Raw genomic sequence first — 20,279 nt, forward strand, 5'->3', positions numbered from 1 at the left:
TCTTTATATAGTTGTTTTACAAAACTTTAAACAGCAAGAGGAATTGAAGCACTAGAAAATCTCCAAATATTCAGCATTAGTATTTAAATACACTGAGATCTTCCACAGCAATCCCCTCCCTCTTACAGGTGTTTACTTGAAATTTTATCTTGTATTAAGCACACTGTTCATGCTCCATATGAAATGAAAAGACTTTTAGAAATACTCTGTCACAAAAGTCAATTTTTATACAATGGCATACAAAGTACACAAATTTGTCTGAATCAAGATTTTAATGTTTATTGCATTTGTTTGATTTTTTTTTTATGTAGCTCACCTGAAGCCATTAGATGCAGCTACATTGTTTTCCAAGACTCAAATAATTTATCACACAGTGATTGCTTTGTACATTCATCTGGGTATATCTTCTCTAAGCTTGATCCTCTCCAGTTTGCCCAGGATCGGTAAATGCTGAGATTACTGAAACAGGTAAATCCACATTTAACTACCCAAACACAAACCAACAAGACAGCATATTATACATAAGGCTATTAAACAACTTTTATAAATCTGTTCAGAGAAACCAGGCACAAAGAACTTTTTGAGCACACAATACTGAAAAGCCAGCCATGAAATCTTTGCAGGTTAAGCTTCTCAAAATCCACAGTTAAGCATTCATCCTTGAAGCTCTAATATTTAACATACAGGTTTTGCATTTCCTCAGGACTTTAAATATATTGTACTTTAAAACAGTGGTTCTAAAATTGTACCAATTTACCAAAATACATCATGGATGATCCAACAAGTGATATCACATCCCACTGAACTGTGTTTGTTTTAAGCCATAACAGAGATTGGGCTGCTCAAAAGGCCAACCTAACAAAAGTGTAAACACACACAACTGAACTGGAAGCAGGTACTGGCAGAGCACATGAAGTCCAGCACAGAGGCTCATCACGAAGAGCAACAGTCAAAAGTACTAGTCATAATAGATGAGAGAACCAGCACTTATACATACATGTCAGAGATTAGGAAAAACTGCATTGCCAAATTGTATTTTTAGATGAAATTTAAGATAAGACAAATTTGGGATATTTCTAATCTGTCATTGTCAATCCTGATTAAATGCTCACATTTTAAAGATGCATAATTTTAAATTGTCAGTTTTACAATAATCACAAAATTAGCATCTACTTTTTTCCACCACCTGTGAATTTAACAAAAACTTTATTGTCCTAATAGGGACTAAACCTTACTATAAGCAAAGGTATTTTCAATTTACAATTGTATATAGAATGTTATTAACACAGGGTATGGTAAACAGTTTGTTGTCAGAACATACATACATTATACTGTGTGAATAATGGACACTAACAAATCATAGTTTGCATTCTCTCTCTAGTATAATCAGATGCATGCTGATTATGTGCAGCATTTTAACACTGATACTAAATTTACAAGACTGCTCCCCCCACTCCAATTCTACGTCTAATAAAACTCAAAAACTCTGAAGAAGACATATCTTCATGAAATTCATGATGGATTAACTTCAGTGCTTGTTCCACAAAGGTGTTGCCATAGGTCCCTGTGGAGACCTTTCAATTACAACAAATTCATCAGGGTTGTCTAACGCTTCGTAGTGGATTAGCAAATCCTGAATAGCATGTTCCTCAATCTGAAGGAGGAAAGAACGAGAGGTGGGAGAGGGAAGGGGAAGTCAGCATTTTATAATCAGGTCTAGAACAAAAATTATCTCATGGGGGATGGAAACTATTCACTGTATAACAATGTTACTTTTTAAAACAAATTATTGTTACCAATAAGGTTTAATAGCCCTGAAAAATGCTGCAGTGTCTACCAGCTATTAAAGCATAACTTCAGGCTTGTTTTGGGAGGGTACTGCACATCAGTAATCAATGAATATTCTTAATTTCATTGAAATACAGATATGTTTTTGCATGGTAGGTCTTTTAAAAAACCTGCTAGCTGGACAGGCTTTAAAAATAGGCAGGCCCTGGGGCCATACGTCCTAACATTCTAAAACACTCATGGACTGGCTGGATGTCATCCTCTAGCAAAATGGGAGAAGGTAACACACTCCAAACCATGACGGTAAGCAAAGAAAATTGGGGAACATGGAATTTAGCCCCAGCAGTTAAGGGCCCCAAATACTGCCAGGCTAGCCCAGGAGTGGGCAAAGTATGGCCTGCGGGCAGGATCCATCCCACCAGCCATTTTAATCCAGCCCTTGAGCTCCTGCTGGTAAGCAGGGGCTGGGGTTTGACCTGCTCCGGCACTCCAGCCAGGGAGCAGGGTCGGGGCCGCTCTGCCCGGCTCCTGGAAGCAGAGGCATGTCTTTCCTCCAGCTCCTATGTGTAGGAGCAGCCAAGGGGCTCTGCTCCACACGCTGTGGATGGGGCAGCATGCAGCAGAGCCACCTGGCCACGCCTCCGCTTAGGAGCCGGACAGGGGACACATTGCTGCTTCCAGGAGCTGCTTGAAGCAAGCACCACCCGGAGCCTGAACCCGAACCACTCCCCCACACTCCAACACCCTGCCCCAGCCCTCCTGCCCTCCGAACCCCTCGGTCCCAGCCTGGAGCACCCTCCTATACCGCAAACCCCACATCCCCAGTCCCATCCCAGAGCCTGCAGCCCCAGCCAGAGTCTCCTGCACCCCCCTGAACTTTGAACTTCTAATTTCTGGCCCTACTCTGGAGCCTGCACCCCCAGCCAGAGCTCGCACCCCAACCCCAATTTCATGAGCATTCATGGCCTGCCACACAATTTCCATACCCCAATGTGGCCCTCAGGCCAAAAAGTTTGCCCACCCCTGGGCTAGCCGTACCCATCCAAAACAAGCCTGAAGTTATGCTTTAACAGCTGGTAGACACTATGCAGCATATAAGAACATAAGAATGGCCGAAACGGGTCAGACCAAAGGTCCACCTAGCCTAGTATCCTGTCTATCAACAGTGGCCAATGCCAGGTGCCCCAGAGGGAGTGAACCTAACAGGCAATGATCAAGTGATCTTTCTCCTGCCATCCATATCCATCCTCTGACAAACAGAGGCTAGGGACACCATTCCTTACCCATCCTGGCTAATAGCCATTTATGGACTTAACCACTATGAATTTAATCAGTTCCCTTTTAAATGCTGTTATAGTCCTAGCCTTCACAACCTTCTCAGGTAAGCAGTTCCACAAGTTGACTGTGTGCTGTGTGAAGAACTTCCTTTTATTTGTTTTAAATCTGCTGCCTATTAATTTCATTTGGTGACTTCTAGTTCTTGTAATATGAACAACTGATTCTAAAATGTCATCTCTAAAAGAGCTAGTGAAAAAAATACAGCTTTCTTTACCTGGATCAAAGCCAAAGGTTTCTCTCTGCTCCTGATAAGAGCAGCTTCCTGCTGGAGCTCTTCCTCTACAATTGCTGCAAACGTGATAGGTGCTATCGCAGTAGAGCTGGTTAAGGATGTCAGTAACCACGGACTGCAAGGTAATACATTACACAGTGAAGAATATCGCTGACATTCTGAAACAAAAGCAGTATAAAGAACTAACAGAAAACATGCTTCAAAATCTTTCATGTCAGAAATTAAACTTACTTATGACTCTCCAGTTGTAGTAAATCAGAAACACGATCTTCTTCTTTGATTGTGCATCTGGGAGGAAAAAAAACATTAAAGTTGCTGATTCAATACTGTCTTGGAATGTAACAGGATTGTTGGCAACCCTCAGACTTACTCTACTGCACTAAGCATGCTACTGTGGGGAGAGGAACAGCTTGGAGAGGGGAATCTTAAGCCACTGGAGAAAAAACAAATCAGTGAATTGAGTGTCCTTCACAAATTGCAGTGTGATAGCCCACAGTGAGCAGTTACTAAAACATATTCCTATATTGTTCCTATTCAAATAACTACTTTAGTAAGAAGCACATGGGTGCCCCAGCAGAAAATGAATTCAGACAAAAAGTTCTCTTTGCACATTCACTGTATTGTGATATAGTAGCAAATCCAAAATTAAATCCAAGACTTCTAGACAGAAGGCTTTTGAGTGTGATGCAGCTGTAAAAGCAGAATGAATTATATTGTGAAAATAAAGGATTAAAGAAATGCTGTCTGTACCTTTAAGCAAAACTGTTGGAATGCTGCAATCCAGGTGCCAGGAATACAGACATTAACATAGAACATTTGCACCGTTTAAGGGCAATTGGTGAAGTATTAGCCTTAGATCGATAAGAGTTAGTAAGGAAGTAGGATATGCATGCTGTGCCCCTGGTGAATTTTACTTGCTTTCTTTGTCCCTTTGTCTAATTCCCGCTCTTTTATCTGTATAAATAAGGGTATGTCTACATCTACAATTTTGCAGTGCTGGTTGTTACAGCTGTATTAGTACAGCTGTATATGGCCAGCGCTGCAGAGCGGCCACACTTACAGCAACCAGCGCTGCAAGTGGTGTTAGATGTGGCCACACTGCAGCGCTGTTGGGCGGCTTCAAGGGGGGTTCGGGGAACGCGAGAGCAAACCGGGGAAGGAGACCAGCTTCGCCGCGGTTTGCTCTCGCGTTCCCCGAACCCCCCTGCAAACCGCAGGGAAGGAGACCTGCTTGCTCGGGGATTCAGGGAACGAGAGAGCAAACCGCAGGGAAGGAGACCTGCTTGCTCGGGGATTCGGGGAACGCGAGAGCAAACCGCAGGGAAGGAGACCTGCTTGCACGGGGGTTCGGGAAACGCGAGAGCAAACCGGGGAAGGAGACCAGCTTCGCCGCGGTTTGCTCTCGCGTTCCCCGAACCCCCCTGCAAACCGCAGGGAAGGAGACCTGCTTGCTCGGGGGTTCGGGGAACGTGAGAGCAAACCGGGGAAGGAGACCTGCTTGATTACCAGAGGCTTCCTCAGGTATGCTGGGATACCTGCTTATTCCACGGAGGTCAAGAAAAGCGCTGGTAAGTGTCTACACTTGATTACCAGCGCTGGATCACCAGCGCTGGATCCTCTACACCTGAGACAAAACGGAAGTACGGCCAGTGCTGCAAACAGGGAGTTGCAGCGCTGGTGATGCCCTGCAGATGTGTACACCTCCTAAGTTGCAGCGCTGTAACCCCTTCACCAGCGCTGCAACTTTGTGATGTAGACAAGCTGTAAGACTGTATGGGTCTTGCATGGCCACTCACATTATCTGGGTGTTATTGGCGGAGCGCTGCGCTAATAAAACAGAGTGGTCTGACAAATTGTGAGTCCTTATTCTAACTTTGACACAGTGGTACAGTAACTGCTCCCAAGTTAGCTTATTGATTACTAGAACTGTAATGGACTTACAGCACAGGCAACCTTAATTATTGCATTTCCTAATTTCCGAGTGCCTGACTTTGCAGCCTAAATAATATGTTTATGTAATGTTTTGTATTTAGAGATTTGAGCAATGTAATTGCAATATAAGCATAGTATATAAGTCTGTTCACAATAAATCTGGGAATGATATGATCTCCAATCCTAAAATTGTTGTCTTGAAAGAGGTGGCGGTAGCATTAAGTTAACTGCAATAGCACTAGTGTATTATTTTTCTGTCGGCATAGTATTGATTATTCAATGCCAGAGATGGTGAATCTTCAGCACACATACCCCAGTACCTTCCCTCACAAATATATGGTCTGGATTCTGATGAATATAGATAAAAGGGGTGTAAAAATAGGATTCATGGAATGAAACTAAACAGAAAAAAACATGCTTAATATCAAGAAAAAATAAATTCTGACAGTAAGATGTGTTATTCTGTATAATCTGTCAAGAGAACTAACCATGTGGTACATTTAAGTCTACACCAGACAGAAACACACTAATATGTGCTGACCAGACTAATACTGCATTAACAGGGGAATGGAAAAGACTTAAAATGGGAAATCTAAGCCCTCTTAAATGGGAAATCTAAGCCCTCTTCCCCTAAATTGTATGAACCTCTGACATGCAGTTTAAAAGCATGGGTGAAGTATTATAGCAAGATTTTTTTTTTTAAATAAAGTTCAACATTTATTTTTCAGTTATTCTACAGCACCTAATGTGCTTTAATGTGTTGGTATAGTCAACTCTCAATTGTTTTCATTTCTACATAATGTGATGGGGCAAAGCCAGATGGTTACAGTAAAGTACTGAGGAACAGGTATCTTAGCCCCAGGCTAAACAAATCCCTGGTACCATAGTAACCAAATGGCAGTTGCTCCAGGTTAATCAAGACACCTGGGACCAATTAAGATCCTTCTAGAAGCTAGTGGATATAGCTAGATTGATTGGGACACCTGAAGCCAATCAAGGGCTGGCTGGAACTAGTTAAAAGCCTCCCAGTTAATCAGTGAGGTGTGGATGTCAGAAGCTATGCTGTTGGAGGAAAGAAGCAGTACAAATCCATATCAGGTGCAAGGAAGGAGGCCCTGAGGTAATGGGGAAGTTATTGAGTGGGGGCTGCTGTGGGGAAGTGGGCCAGGGAATTGTACATGTCCTATTTCAAAAGAGTCAGCTACCATAGCTGCTAATTTTAGGGTCCCTGGGCTGGAGCCTGAAGTAGAAGTTGGGCCTGGGCTCCCTTCTCCCCTCCCTGATTAATCACTGAGACTGGGAGACAACAGACTGTGTGAAGGAGGATTGCTTCTCCTCACCTCTCTTGTTGGCTTATGATGAAAATGGCTCAGTAAGCTGTGACCCTTGCCTCTAGAGAGAGAAGGACTAAGTGGAGGGTCACAGTGAGCCTCTGAGGCTAGCAAAATCCACCAGGAAATGCAGGACCCACACAGTCAAGGACAGAACTTTGTCACAATAACATACTGTAATTAAACAGCCACAAATTGTCAGAGTAATTTCATAGAAAAATTCCTAATAAAACTCCAATGACTGGTGAGTTCTCAAGTTCTCTGTCTGGGATTTCTTCTATAGAATACAATTTCACGGACAACAAGCAGCATAACTCCTATTGCAGGGAGAAGGGGATTTTTTTTTTTAAGAAGTATAAATAAGTATACATCTATCATCAAAGGCTATATCCAAATTAACTCATTTCCCCTAAAGAATAGAAATACATTACAAGATCAACAAATTGCCTAGTGATCCAAAAAACTGTAGATACATCTTTACCACTCAGACACCAGAATTTATTGATCATGAAATCTCAACTGCAACATTCATCTGAACTTAGATGAATCGCTGAGTAAGGTGAAGAAACAACAAATATGGGCCAACTTAAACCACAGTTCGGCTCATGAGCTGAAGGAGTGCACACTTTGTAGTCAGTTAAAACCCTACAGTCTAATAATGGATGCCAAGTTAAAACTTGTGGTGACACCACCGGGGCTGATTCCTTCAACTCAACATTCATAAAAACCTTGCTATTTCTGATTCAGTGGCTCACTTGTAGCATTTTACATTCCTGTGTGTCAGACTTGTTTGCTCTCACTTTGGGTCTCTCTCACTCTGACCAGTCAGGAGCTGAAAGTAGGAATAGAAGATACATGCTCCAGCTGTAGGATGGAAAAGAAGAGCCTTGTGTTGCTCAACAATGCCTTCCTTCTACTAAGGTAGAAAACTGATGGTCTCCACAGCAAATCCTGTCCAATCTTCTGAGCTGAAACAATGGTGTCTTCAATTCAGGTACTCGAGAACTCTAAAATCATTAGTGTTTTTGAGAACCACACAAGAGCATGTGGTAACTTCCTTTAAGTAAAATTTCCTGACTGACAATGCAGAAGTAGGCTTTTTGTCATCTTTGCCAAGCTAGGGAGATGTTCAAGTATTCCCATTTCTCAGAGGCTCATTTTTAAAAACTATCTTCTATACACCAACGTAAACAGAAACCCCCTAGCCCTCTCAGAAGACAAAACATTCTGAGAAATGTGTAGCAGGTTGACATTTTGAATGAAAGTCAGATGCACAAACCCTCCTACCCCTGCCCAAACTATTCACAGGACCACTATAAAGTAGTAAAGCAAAATCAACTTGGTCATAGCACATGTGTGTCAAGGTTTTTTCCCCACTTTGAACTTCAGAGTACAAATGTGGGGGACCTGCACGGACCCTTCTAAGATTAATTCCTAGCTTAGATCTGGTACGCTGCCACCAGCCAGAAGTTTGTGTCTGGCACACTTTCTGGTCCCCCAAAACGTTCCCTGGGGAACCCAAGACCAAAACCCCTTGGGCCTTAAAACAAGGAGAAATTAACCATCCCCCTCGACTCTCCCCTTCCTGGGTTGCCTTGAGAGACTTACACAGATCCAAACTCCTTGGATCTTAAACCAAAGAGGAATTAACCATCCCCCCTCCTTTCCCCCCACCAATCCCTGGTGAGTTCAAACTCAATCCCTTGGATTTTAAAACAAGGGAAAATCAATCAGGTTCTTAAAAAAGAAAGCTTTTAATTAAACAAAGAAAAGGTAAACATTATCTCTGTAAAATCAGGATGGAAAATGCTTTACAGGGTACTCAGATTATATAGACTACAGGGACCCCCTCCCCCCAGCCTGAAATTCAAAGTTACAGCAAACAGAGGTAAAAATCCTTCCAGCAAAAAGATACATTTACAAGTTAAGAAAACATAAGACTAGTCCGCCTTGCCTGGCTATTACTTACTATTTGGAAACATGAAAGACTCTTTCAGAAAGATTGGGAAAGCCTGGGTGTATGTCTTGTCCCTCTCAGTCCTGAGAGCGAACAAACAACAAACAAAAAGCACAAACAAAGACTTCCCTCCACCAAGATTTGAAAGTATCTTGTCCCCCTATTGGTCCTCTGGTCAGGTGTCAGCCAGGTTTACTGAGCTTCTTAACCCTTTACAGGTAAAAGAGACATTAACCCTTAACCATCTGTCTTATGACAGTATGACTCAGTCTAGATAACGAAAGTTCTTTCCAGAGCAAGACTATTTTATCACAATTAGCAGTTGTAATGTCACAGTACACTCTAGTGATCAATTAAAAGATAAGCAGAGGATAATTATACAGGTATTTAATGCACAACAATCATCTCTTCCACTGCTACTGTGATCTTTACAAGTAATTAACGAGGTGGTCAGAGATTTCACATTTTAAGCATTTTGGATCTAGGTGGTTTTAAAGATAAGAAATCTGAAATTAAATAAGTGCATACAATAGATTAACTGTGCATCTAATGGTTTAACATGTTAATACTGCGTCTTAAGTGGAATCAAATAACAAGGGGTTAGAAGCAGTGGTTCTCAACCTGCGGCCCACGGGCCACTTGTGCCCCAATCCGCACACAGCGGTGGCCTATGTGACATCCTCAGGGCTATACAGATAGAATTGGATGCAGCCCACATAACATATTGTGGACCACATGTGTGGCCCACAATGGTAAATAGGTTGAGAACCAACGGGTTAGAGGATAGTGAAAAAGGAGTCTATGGAAGTGTCCAATCTACATGTTTCAGAAGGATGTGTGTGTGGGAAGGTCTCTAGGTAAGTTCCACGCCAACTGTTGTCTAAAATGTGTTTTAGGATTTTTAGAAGGTGTTGATTTATAGTCCTCAAGATGTATCGTCTCAGTGTATTCACAGTAGGGGAACAGTCAGAGTAGCAGCAATGCAAACTTCCTCATGCTGCCCCCTCAGTGTGACTGACCTTGAAAGAGGATAGCTTACTCTCCTTTTAAAAAAAAGTCAACTCTGCTGAATCAGGTAACAGAAGTGCTAGTTGTGATTCTGGTGATGTGACTACCTGTCCATTAAAACTGGGTAAGACTATGACCAACTCATTTAATAAGGACAACTCAAAGGCATCAGATCAGACCATAATGACTTTTGTTCAAAACTAACCTAGACGGGATATAGGACTAGGAATTGTAACTGAAAGGAGCCCACCTTCTTCTGAACCAAATAGTTCCCATTCAAATATATTTTTTTAAGATAATAATTGGAGATATACCTATCTCCTAGAACTGGAAGGGACCTTGAAAGGTCATTGAGTCCAGCCCCTTGCCTTCACTAGCAGAACCAAGAACTGATTTTTGCCACAGATCCCTAAGTGGCCCCCTCAAGGACTGAACTTATAAACCTGGGTTTAGCAGGCCAATGCTCCAACCACTGAGCTATTACCCCTTCCCCCCAGCAAGGTTTCAGGGGGGCCACCAAGCAAGGCCAGCAATAGACTCGCTGGGGCCCAGGACAGAAAGCTCCAGTCCCAGTGCATGTGGCTGAAGTCTGGGGCCTCATATTGACACTGTATATAAAATTCCAGATTCATTAAACAGCATTTCTGTTTAGAAGAACAGAATCAACTCAGGTCACTTGAATTTCACAGTTAACAAGATGTGCAGTTATGCAATCATTAAAAAAACAAACCCATCTAAATCTGTATTATTTCTAAGCTTTGCAATATCTCACCTTTGCAGAGTTTCACTGATTGCTTTTATTCTTGTTTTTAAAGCTAACCTCTTAAAATGTGATCATTTAACTTACCACAAATTGGTAGGATTCACTTCTGAATGATTAAAGTTAAAATTTAGTTTAAAAAAAAGTTATGTCAAATAGATGTCATAGTTCAAAAGCAATTAAAGATGGCAAAACAGCTATAACATTTAAAAAAACTAAGTTCACTAAGGTAGGTCTTATTTTGAAGAAATTTGTTATACTTAAGTCACACTACTTTCATAGCATTGTAATTGCTAACCACATCTTTATGTTAAGAAAAAATGGAAACAGACTATGGAAAAAAAAAGTCACAGTGCCATGAAAATTACATCTAGCACAATCAGTTTTAATCATTACTGCTTAAGCTCCTCGTATGGCTGATGTAGGAATTTAATCCTGAGTTATATTATGAGTTACTAACTTTAGGCCCAGACAAAGAACTTTGCCATTGCCTTCAACAGAGATTTATCGGGCCATTTAATTTTTGTATAATACTCGTGCCCTAAAGAAACCAAACATAGGGGATTAATGGGATGCAGATTCTTTAACTTGTCATTCACCAGTTCACACTAAGGATTTGAGCTAGATGACTGCATACAGATACTACAGAGGCAGTGAACGAGAGAGTTTGGTCATCTCAGTCCAGCTGCTAACTCACAAACCTCATAATTAAGGCTATGATTTAGTCAGTTATTTGTAGTAAAAAAAAGTCATGGACAGGTCACAGGTCAAACAAAAATTAATGATGAGTGACCTGTCCATGACTTGTATGATAAATACCTCTGACTAAATCTTAGCTGGGGGGCTGCTGCTCTGGGGGTAGGGGATGTGGAAAGAGGCACCAGCTGCTGGGGGCTGCTGAACAGCAGCTGCTCTGGCTGCTCCCAGGGCCACTGCTCAGGAGGTCCCCGAGGCCAGTCACACAGGCCGCTGCTGTGGACGGTCCCCAGGGCCAGCTGCCCAGGGCCACTCCAGCAGCGGCCAGTATGGCTGGCCTCAGGGTTGCTCCAGCAACAACCGATGTGGCTATCCCTGGTGCCACCTGAGCAGCTGGTCCTAGAGCCAGCTGCTTGGGCAGCCCTGGAGTCAAGCATGCTGGCTGCTGCAGAGGTCACAGAGGTCATGGAAAGTCACAAAATCCGTGACTCCCTCCAGCTCCATGACACAGACAGAGCCCTAATCATAATCACAAAACCCACCACTATAATTCCAGCGAGTCACCAAGAAAACTGGTTCCAACCTATAAGTGAAATCAAGCAAGAAAATCCACAACAGTTTTAAAATGGGAATAGTAATTAATAAAAACTGGAGCTATCAAAACCACTACCTCCCCCCTTTCTCCATGCATACTGTAATTCATCTCTCGTTTGAATACAAAGATGGTCTTGCCCACATGATGATAAATATTTGAATGGCTTTAATTTTAATATAAATACTACATGTGCTGTTCATATGCTTGCATGGCAGGTAAGAAAATCCGATGCATACAAATAAAAAGAACATTTGGTTTCTATTCATAATTAATAACTGCTAGCAGCTTTTTCTAAAAAAAAGGATGCAGTGATTTTTAAAAATGAAGATCAATGTTAATGTACTATTCTAGGATGACTACCTAATCACTAAGAAAGCAAAACTCTGATGCTATACATTTAAGATTAGAAATTGACAAATTTCTTACCTGATAATTTTCTGTCAGCAGCTTCTCTCTAAATTCATTACTCATGGGCTAACTATGGAATGAACAACTTGTGGAATTCAGAGCTGGCCCAGAGTTGCTGCTGGAGGCTCCAGGACTAAGCTCTGCCTTTCAGCTCAGGCCACCAGAAGAGTTCTTCCACAGTTGTAGAAATACTCTTGTAACCAATTAGTAGCATGTAAGGTAACCTGACATAATTATCACACTAAATTAACTTTAAGATAATATACTTTAAGATAATATATGCCTAGAACTTCTTTTAGTGTAAGTTTTCAAATTTATATTCTGGTCATTTATATGATTATCCTGGTGGGTTGAATTCAGAGAGAAGCTGCTAAGAGAAAGAGTTATCAGGTAAGAACTGTTGCATTCTGTTGCACAGCTTCTCTCCTAATTCATTATTCATTGGCAGTATGAAGCAGTGAATTCCAGAAGTAGGGAAGGAAAGGAAAGGATAAGCAGAGTTTAATTATTCTAGCAGAATAATAAGCAGCTATCATAGCATTCCTTCTCAGATCTGAACCTTAGAGTTCAGAAAATGAGATACTAGCACCTGAATCCTCTAAGCTTAATTACCAGCTTAGATCTGATAGCACTGCTACCACCCAAAAATATAGTGTTTTGGGGCACTCTGACCTCCACAACCTTCCCTAGGGACCCCAAGAACCCAGATCCCTTGGGTTCTTAAAACAAGGAGAAATAAACCATTCCCCCCACCTTTCCCCCTCTCAGAATTTCCCTCCCTGGGCTATCCTGAGAGATACTGATCTAACCTCTAAATCACCATACAGAGAAGCATCTCCCTTCCCTTCCACAAAGAGGCAAACAGATTCCAGGAAAACAAAGAGAGACTCTATCTCCCCCCCCACCCGTCCCGGTGAGTATCCCAATCCCCTGGAATAACACAAGGGAAAGAAGGAAGAAAAAATCAATCAGGTTCTCAAAAAAAAAGAAATCTTTTAATAAAAAGAAGGAAAAAGTAAAGAATTATCTCTGTAACTTCAAGATGTAAATCTTACAGGGTCCTATAGCTTACAGACACCAGAAAGAGACTTTCCCCCCAGTACCAATACAAATCAGAATATTCCCAGCAACTACACATATAAAAGTTAACCAGCCAGACCCACAATTGCAAATAGGGTAAAAACAATCAAAAAGCCTAAACTGCCTGTTTTTACTTACTATATGTAAAGAAACTTAGAGAGCCTGTAGTAATGTCTGGTCTCTCTCAGACCCTCCGAGAGAAGAACATACAACACACAAAACACACACACAAAAGCTTTCCTCCGCCCAAATTTAAAAGTATCTTGTCTTCTGATTGGTCTTCTGGTCAGGTGTCCAGTTCCCTGCTTGTAAACCTTTACAGGTACAAGAGACATTAACCCTTAATCTGCTTATGACAGCAGCAACGGGAGTTCCCCCCATATAAAGCAAGAGCTTTATAAACCACTGAGTTGTGTGAGAAGTAATCCAGTAGCACCCTCTACCAAAGGACGCTTTTTTAGAGGAAAAGAAATTTACTTGAAGATCTTCCTTGGATGAGGCTCAAACACTTTTCCCTCAATGCCTCTAGAAATTTCTGTGAATAGTTTCCCAGATGCCTAGTATACCAACTGGTAGGATTTTTACATCTTGCCTGCAGCAACCTTGAGCTGCAAGGCCTTGGCATTTTGGACAGAATGGGATGAATAGGGTACAACAAGCATACACCTCAAGCATATGGAGTATGCATCTTTATAGCTCTAAGAATGCTTATTTATATCACAACCATCAAAGCATTAGAACAAAATCACGGGATAATTATTTTCCAGCAATTGTGGAAAGAGGAACTTACTTTGGACAGAAATGTTCTGGAGCTATCAGAATAATCCTTTCCCTGTGACAATCGCAGTGTGATTCTTGTTATGGATATAAGAACTAATTTGCTTTTCCAAGGTAATGGCAACTGGAAAGGTCTGCCACAGACTTGTCTAATTTGTCAATGTAATTAAACTTGGCACCTGATATTTAAGTGGTGGATCCAAAGTGCCTATTTTCAAAATGCCAGTATGGCTGGTACCCACCTTTCTAAGGTGCTTTCTTGTAGACAGCAACCAAGCTTCCGAGAGAAACTTTAGTGTAGCTGAGATCACTAGAACTTTGTGATTATTATTCTAATTGTATTATAATACTGTCTAGAGGTCAGGATCCCATTGCATTGGACTTTGTTTCCCCTCACACCAGAAATGTAAATTTGATCAGATCAATGAATCCCGAGTGTTGTGTGGATACCAAACTATATCAGAGTTTAATAGAGAATCCATGCTGAATTACACTTCACTTCTGATGCCCAAGTTGTTAACTGTTCCTGGTTTGAATGAAAGAGTCTCTGCTTCAAGAGGTTTGTTTACAATGTGGCACTACTGGCTACCTAGCAAGTCCAAAGTGCCCTCTGGGCCAATACAGGACAAGGACATCACAACTCTACTTTTTCTTCTTTCCTGTATTCTTTATGTGAACTGTCTTGAAAGGCAGCAGATTCTTCTCTAACCAGAACATTAATTTCATTGCCACAGAGAAGCTTTGACCTCTAGTTACTCCCTGGTTGGAAGAGATGTCAACACTCGTGTCTCAATCCCAGGCCAAGCTTAATGGGAAATAAGGGGAGGCTCTCTCTGCAGTTACTGTAATTGCTGAAGGTTTCTTGCACCTTCTACTGAAACAGCTGGTTCTGGTCACTGTCAGACAGGATACTGGACCTGAAAGGTCCAATCCTCTGTAGTTATGTTTGTGGGTTCTGCTTCTTTTATTTTTAATTTATTTTAAATAAAATAAAAAATGACACACATCCTGATAGAGGTGTCAATATTAACTAAAAGCTATATGAGATGAGATTTTTGGAAATTTATCTTCCAAGTATGTTTGCATCCATAGTGAGTATTCAAGGGTGTAGAACAATGATACTCAGACCTCAGTGGTTCAGGAGCTAAACTAGTGATCAACATTACCCAAAAGAGCCACAGTAGTGTGAATTCATTGCTTCATTTACTATAGTACTATATATTCATATTTAAACAGTATGACAGGTTAATAACATAGTGCAAGTTAATAAAGTAACTGGTTAATAACAATAGTAAAAGCATCCTGATTGGTTAATAATTGAAGCACACAGTCTTTTAATATCATGAGCTGCAGCAGACATATTAAAGAGCCACTTGCAGCTCACGAGCCTCTGTCTGAGTATCACTGGTCAAGAGTGAAAGTTGGGGGTGACCTGTGCCTTGCTGTGATTACCACCAGCCACTTGAGACTTTGGATACAGAGGGTAGATCAAAAGGAAGACTCTTGAACAAGCACTGTGGCTCACACACAAACACTTTTTTTGTCTTCATCATTATGAGGATTTTGTTGATTCCTTGCATGCTTCTACTCCAGTTTTTTCCCTCTGCCAGGGTAACGGCCCCTTCTTGGATACACTTGGTGTTGGTAGTAACTAATCGACTTCTATGCTGGCTTTGATAGTAAGGGTTGATGCCTCTCTGCAATGTCAGTTAATTTCTCTAATGTGTCCTCCAATAGCTACTCACATGTTTGCATGCACAAGATATCAGTTTTGAATGAGTGACAGTTATTCTTGGGTATAACACAGTTTCCGTGTAGCCACCAAGTTATCACCACAAATCACATCAAGGGTTTGACCAGAACAAAGCCCAAGACATCTCAGTCCAATCAAAAATTATACCTCTAGACAATGAGCCACTAGGCTTTCCTTACTAAATACATGAAAAACCTACAATCTGAAAGGGTATAGTTGAGGCTTTGAAACGACAGTGCAGTGTCTAAGGCAGGTTTTGGAAGGCAGTCCCCTTCTGAAGGTGTGGCTTGTCTTTCCCTGGTGGAGCTACTGCTACACCGTTAGGCTCCCAAAATGTATAAAAAGTCTTTATTTTTATACAAACACTTCAGCTGAACATTTGGCTTAATCAGATGTCCTCGTTTGGATTTTACGATGCACTCACAGGAAGCATTAATGGGAAAATATACATATGAATATTTGAAAGGGAAGATTATTAATATTAATCAGTTCCTTGCAAGCTACTGTTTTGTTTTTTTTTCTCTAAAGCATATGTGGTACTTCTTCCCCTTTCCTACCTTTCAGAGTCTGAGGCCATTTCCCTGGCAAAGCAAGGGTTTAGGACTGATAATCAAAGGGCACAATTCCCACTCCACTGCTTCCTGAAATCTGAATCCCTTTCCCTGGCAGAGCAAGGGTCTTTAAGCTTAAAGCCAGACTTATACAATTTCCATTAGACTACAGCCTAAGGCAGGGCTGCACAGGAAGAACAGACTTCTCTGCAGGCCCAGACATGCTGCAGAGTGGGAGAGGGTGGTGTGCCTAGTACAGGGCACTATGAGAGACTATGTAGGAGAAAAACACCAGCAAACCCTACCACAGAGTGAGAAAGCAAAAGAAGGGTTTAACCACGATTTTCATCCCAATTGCTAATTAACAATATTACTACCATGGGAAGGACACATTTTCTTTTGCCTTTTAGGGACTCTCGGGAGTTTGCAGGACTTACCCCTGAGTATCATGAGAATTCCTCGACTCCCAGTGGGAAGAAGGGAAGCTGTTTTGGAGCCCTGCTCTCTACTGGGGCCTAAGGACCCTTTAGTTTCCGGGGACGGGGGAGAGGACAACTGTTGATCCTTTCAGGGGGTTTTCTCCCTCCAGCCCAGGTCTGTTGTGGGATTTACCCCTTGAGCTGGCTTGATAGTTTCTTCCTCATCCTTAGACTCTCTCACTGAAAGCTCGTTAGCGCTGGACTGGTCTTTTCTGCATTAGAGTCACGATTTCCCAGGGCAGAATGGGGACATAACATGCCAGTCTGACTCCGGGCCCCATACCCTGGCAGTGCGAAGGTCAGGTGACTGGCAACAGGTGAGGCACAACTCACCCTCTGCAGAGCTTGTAAGTGCTGTTTCACAAAGGCTTCATAAGCCGGGTGTCTGCAGCACAGCTCATGTAAGGCCTGAGTGGGTGCACAGAAGTCTGTTAGGAAGGAGCTGCAGCGGTAGATCCATGTGGTTGAAACCAACATGCTGCTATTTACCAGCGGATGGGAGGAGGAGGAGGAGGATTATAATAAAGTTGCAACTGCATGAAAATGAATAAAAACAAAGGTTTTAAAAAGAAAATGGTCAGGAGAAACTGAACCACCAATTTGTTCCACAGCAGGAGGCAGAAAATCTGATGGCTTGAGCTGAAGAGTGGAGTCTAGTCCTGGATCCTTCAGAGTCACCACTGGACTGCATCCAAATTCCACAGGTGGGGGCATTAGCCCATGAGTAATGACTGGGGAGACACGCTATGCAACAGAAATATCACTTACTTTACAGCCTTTTGAGCTTGTGGATCCTCAATTCCTTTAAAACAAACTTTTTTGACAGTGATGCCCGGAGAATGACCTGCACTGACGGATTTTTCTTCTTCCAGTACAAGATCACGGAATGACTTTGGCAAAGCTGAATGTACTGAAGATGCCCTTTGAAAACAACAACAAAAGCTTCAACATTTTAGACTTACATTTTTCAAGACTGTATTTGTGAGTCATGTTAAACATGGGCTAGAGATCCACACAATTTTATGTCATCAAATATCATAATTTTGCACATCAATATATCTGTCAGATCTTTTCCTGTGCATATAGCTCAAGGAATCCACTTGGGGTATGTCTACACATGAATATTTAGTAATTTTTAATTGCTAAAATCTAGGGTTAATACAACAAACATTGGTGTTCTGTCTATAATAGAAATAATTAACGTGTTCACTAACATGATTAACAGTTGTTAAAACAATACTAAAATGTCAAGTGTAGCTATATGCCTGTAGTGTCAATTTTACTAGACCACAGATGGCAGAATCCTTTGAAGATAAAAGGCTTCATTTTGCAAAACCCTGATAGCAAATATAGGCAAACCCTAGTTCATAAGTTTCAGTAGAATCCTTACTCTAATACATTACATTATACATACTATGCTGGGTACTCTCCCTAAAATAAATATTTTGTTGAGGAAAAAATAATAGATGTGTAGTATGGGAAAGTAACTGAAATGAGGAAAATTAATTCCTACCATGAATCCTACCACCCATTTTCCCTCTGCTCACCCCAATGTGTCCATTGCCCCTTCATTACAGCTCTCCAGAACTAATGCAAGATAAAGAATCAACCTTCTAGATAAGTTAGGGCAGAGATACTCCATTTTATGTTGAGGTCCAAATTTCTTGGTCCAAGATATAGTCAAAGCCCAAACTCCAGAGAAAATAAAAAATAATAAGTAAATACAAAGATTTCAGGGTCTGTTCAAAAGTGTCTGGCGGTCCAAATTTGGCCCATGCTCCACCTACTGACTATGCTTGAGTTAGTCACTCTTCTCCCTTCCCCTAACATGCTACTCAAAAGCTTTTTCTATTTACAGGAGAAAAGAGTTATCACAACTTTACTATAGGATTCCCTCCTATTAGGATCTCAGGCATGAATCTTGCATGCATTTAAACACATGCTTAACTCTATCACCACGAGTAGTCCCATTCATTTAAAATGGGACTACTCATGGTAGTCGTGTTAAGCATGTGAATCAAAAAAAAAAAAAAAAAAGAGCCACAATTTTTTACTTTTTAAATATTATTTCTTTAATGCAGAATACTACCTACACCAAGGCAACGCTGGGTGAAATATAAACCCGTATCATGACCAAAGCAAGAAAAATTAAACATCTAGAAAACCAAATAGCAAGCACTGTTCAGGGAAATCTCAAACACGTCAGGAACTGAACAGTTTAATACTACACCTCTACCCCGATATAACGCGACTCGATATAACATGAATTTGGATATAACGTGGTAAAGCAGTGCTGCGGGGGCTGGGGGAGGGAGCTGCGCACTCCAGTGGATCAAAGCAAGTTCAATATAACGTGGTTTCACCTATAACGGGGTAAGATTTTTTGGCTCCCAAGGACAGCATTATCGAGGTAGAGGTGTACTTCATCAACCTGATGTATGCTTAACCTCAGGATTCAGCCAAAATTCAGCCAAATTCAATTTTACTCTGTAAGTGCTTTAATCTATTACTCACATATTCTCTGATGCACTCTTCTTCCTTTGCTTGATTCAAGCGGTGCAAAGTGAGCAAAGCAAGTCCCCAGCTTGGAATTCCCCTGACATAATGTGTGCAGAGTCAGCATGCACCTATTCCACTCCCACTACAGTCTTGGCATATGAGAGTTAAGGAGACATGCTAACCCCAGACAGTCCCTTGTGGTCCATTATTAGCTAGCAGAGATTACAGAAGCCTCTTCTGGGACCAGTGCAAAACCCGCAAGAGAATTAGAGAACTTCACTAACTAGCTCCATGTCACCTCCTTGCCACAACTACATCCAATGGCAACTGGACACATCAGAGAACCTGCATTACTATTTTTTGTCATTTTAGGTAAAAACAAAATGAAGCTTAAGAAAGAGTTATGGCCTAGCCAACAAAAAACTAATGGCTTAAATGCAGTATCTTTAGTAAACTCATCTTGCTTTGTGCACTGTCCTTGCCACCTAATTTGTAACACACTAATTTAATTTGACCAGGCTGTCTTTAAAAAAAAAAAAGTTTTCATTGCATGGAAGAAACTTAAAAAATCTTATTCCTGGAATTTTGGCTGTACACAAACAAGTGTGAAGTTTCTTTATAGAACAGCTATTGACATTTTGGTGTGTTACAGAAGGCACTTTTAACAGATGGCACACCCGTATGGACTTCAAAGTACTAAAATATGTTATGATGCACAAAGCATATTTTTGCAACTAAAATATCAAGTTTTAATTGTTGATGGACTCTAGGTATCTGAACCATATACACCTATACATACACATACACACACACACACACACTCACACATGTATCTGAACTATATTATATATAAAATCCAAATAAGGCCAATATTTTGTTTAATTTCTTGTGGGACATGAGAGTCTTTCAAAATAAAAGTGTCTCTACCAGTCTTCAAAGCACTTGATTTTAGCTTCAATCCCCCAAACTGTGAAATTGGAGGTTTCTTTTGGCATAAAAGAAAAGAATGGTATAAGTTAGACTGTGTCTTTTACTCAACCAAAGAAAGTGCCAGAAGGTCCCACACCCTTCTGGCAAATGTTTTTGCCAGTAAAA

The 20,279-nt window shown here is 41.2% G+C and overlaps 1 protein-coding gene across 1 annotated transcript in view; it reads right to left on the reverse strand.

The window, feature by feature from the left end:
* Window positions 1–263: 263 nt before the first annotated feature.
* The window catches only part of IBTK (inhibitor of Bruton tyrosine kinase), a 92,099-nt gene continuing 72,083 nt past the window's right edge, over window positions 264–20,279 (reverse strand). Inside the window, exons 26-29 of the mRNA XM_030555809.1 lie at window positions 17,454–17,606; window positions 3,590–3,646; window positions 3,341–3,473; window positions 264–1,654 (exon numbers count right to left, since the gene is read on the reverse strand). Of these exons, the coding sequence (XP_030411669.1) occupies window positions 1,529–1,654; window positions 3,341–3,473; window positions 3,590–3,646; window positions 17,454–17,606 (469 nt within the window). The 3' untranslated portion in view covers window positions 264–1,528. The remainder of the gene's footprint in view (window positions 1,655–3,340; window positions 3,474–3,589; window positions 3,647–17,453; window positions 17,607–20,279) is intronic.

Source organism: Gopherus evgoodei, chromosome 3 (assembly GCF_007399415.2).
Source record: "Gopherus evgoodei ecotype Sinaloan lineage chromosome 3, rGopEvg1_v1.p, whole genome shotgun sequence".
NCBI classification, from domain to species: domain Eukaryota; kingdom Metazoa; phylum Chordata; order Testudines; family Testudinidae; genus Gopherus; species Gopherus evgoodei.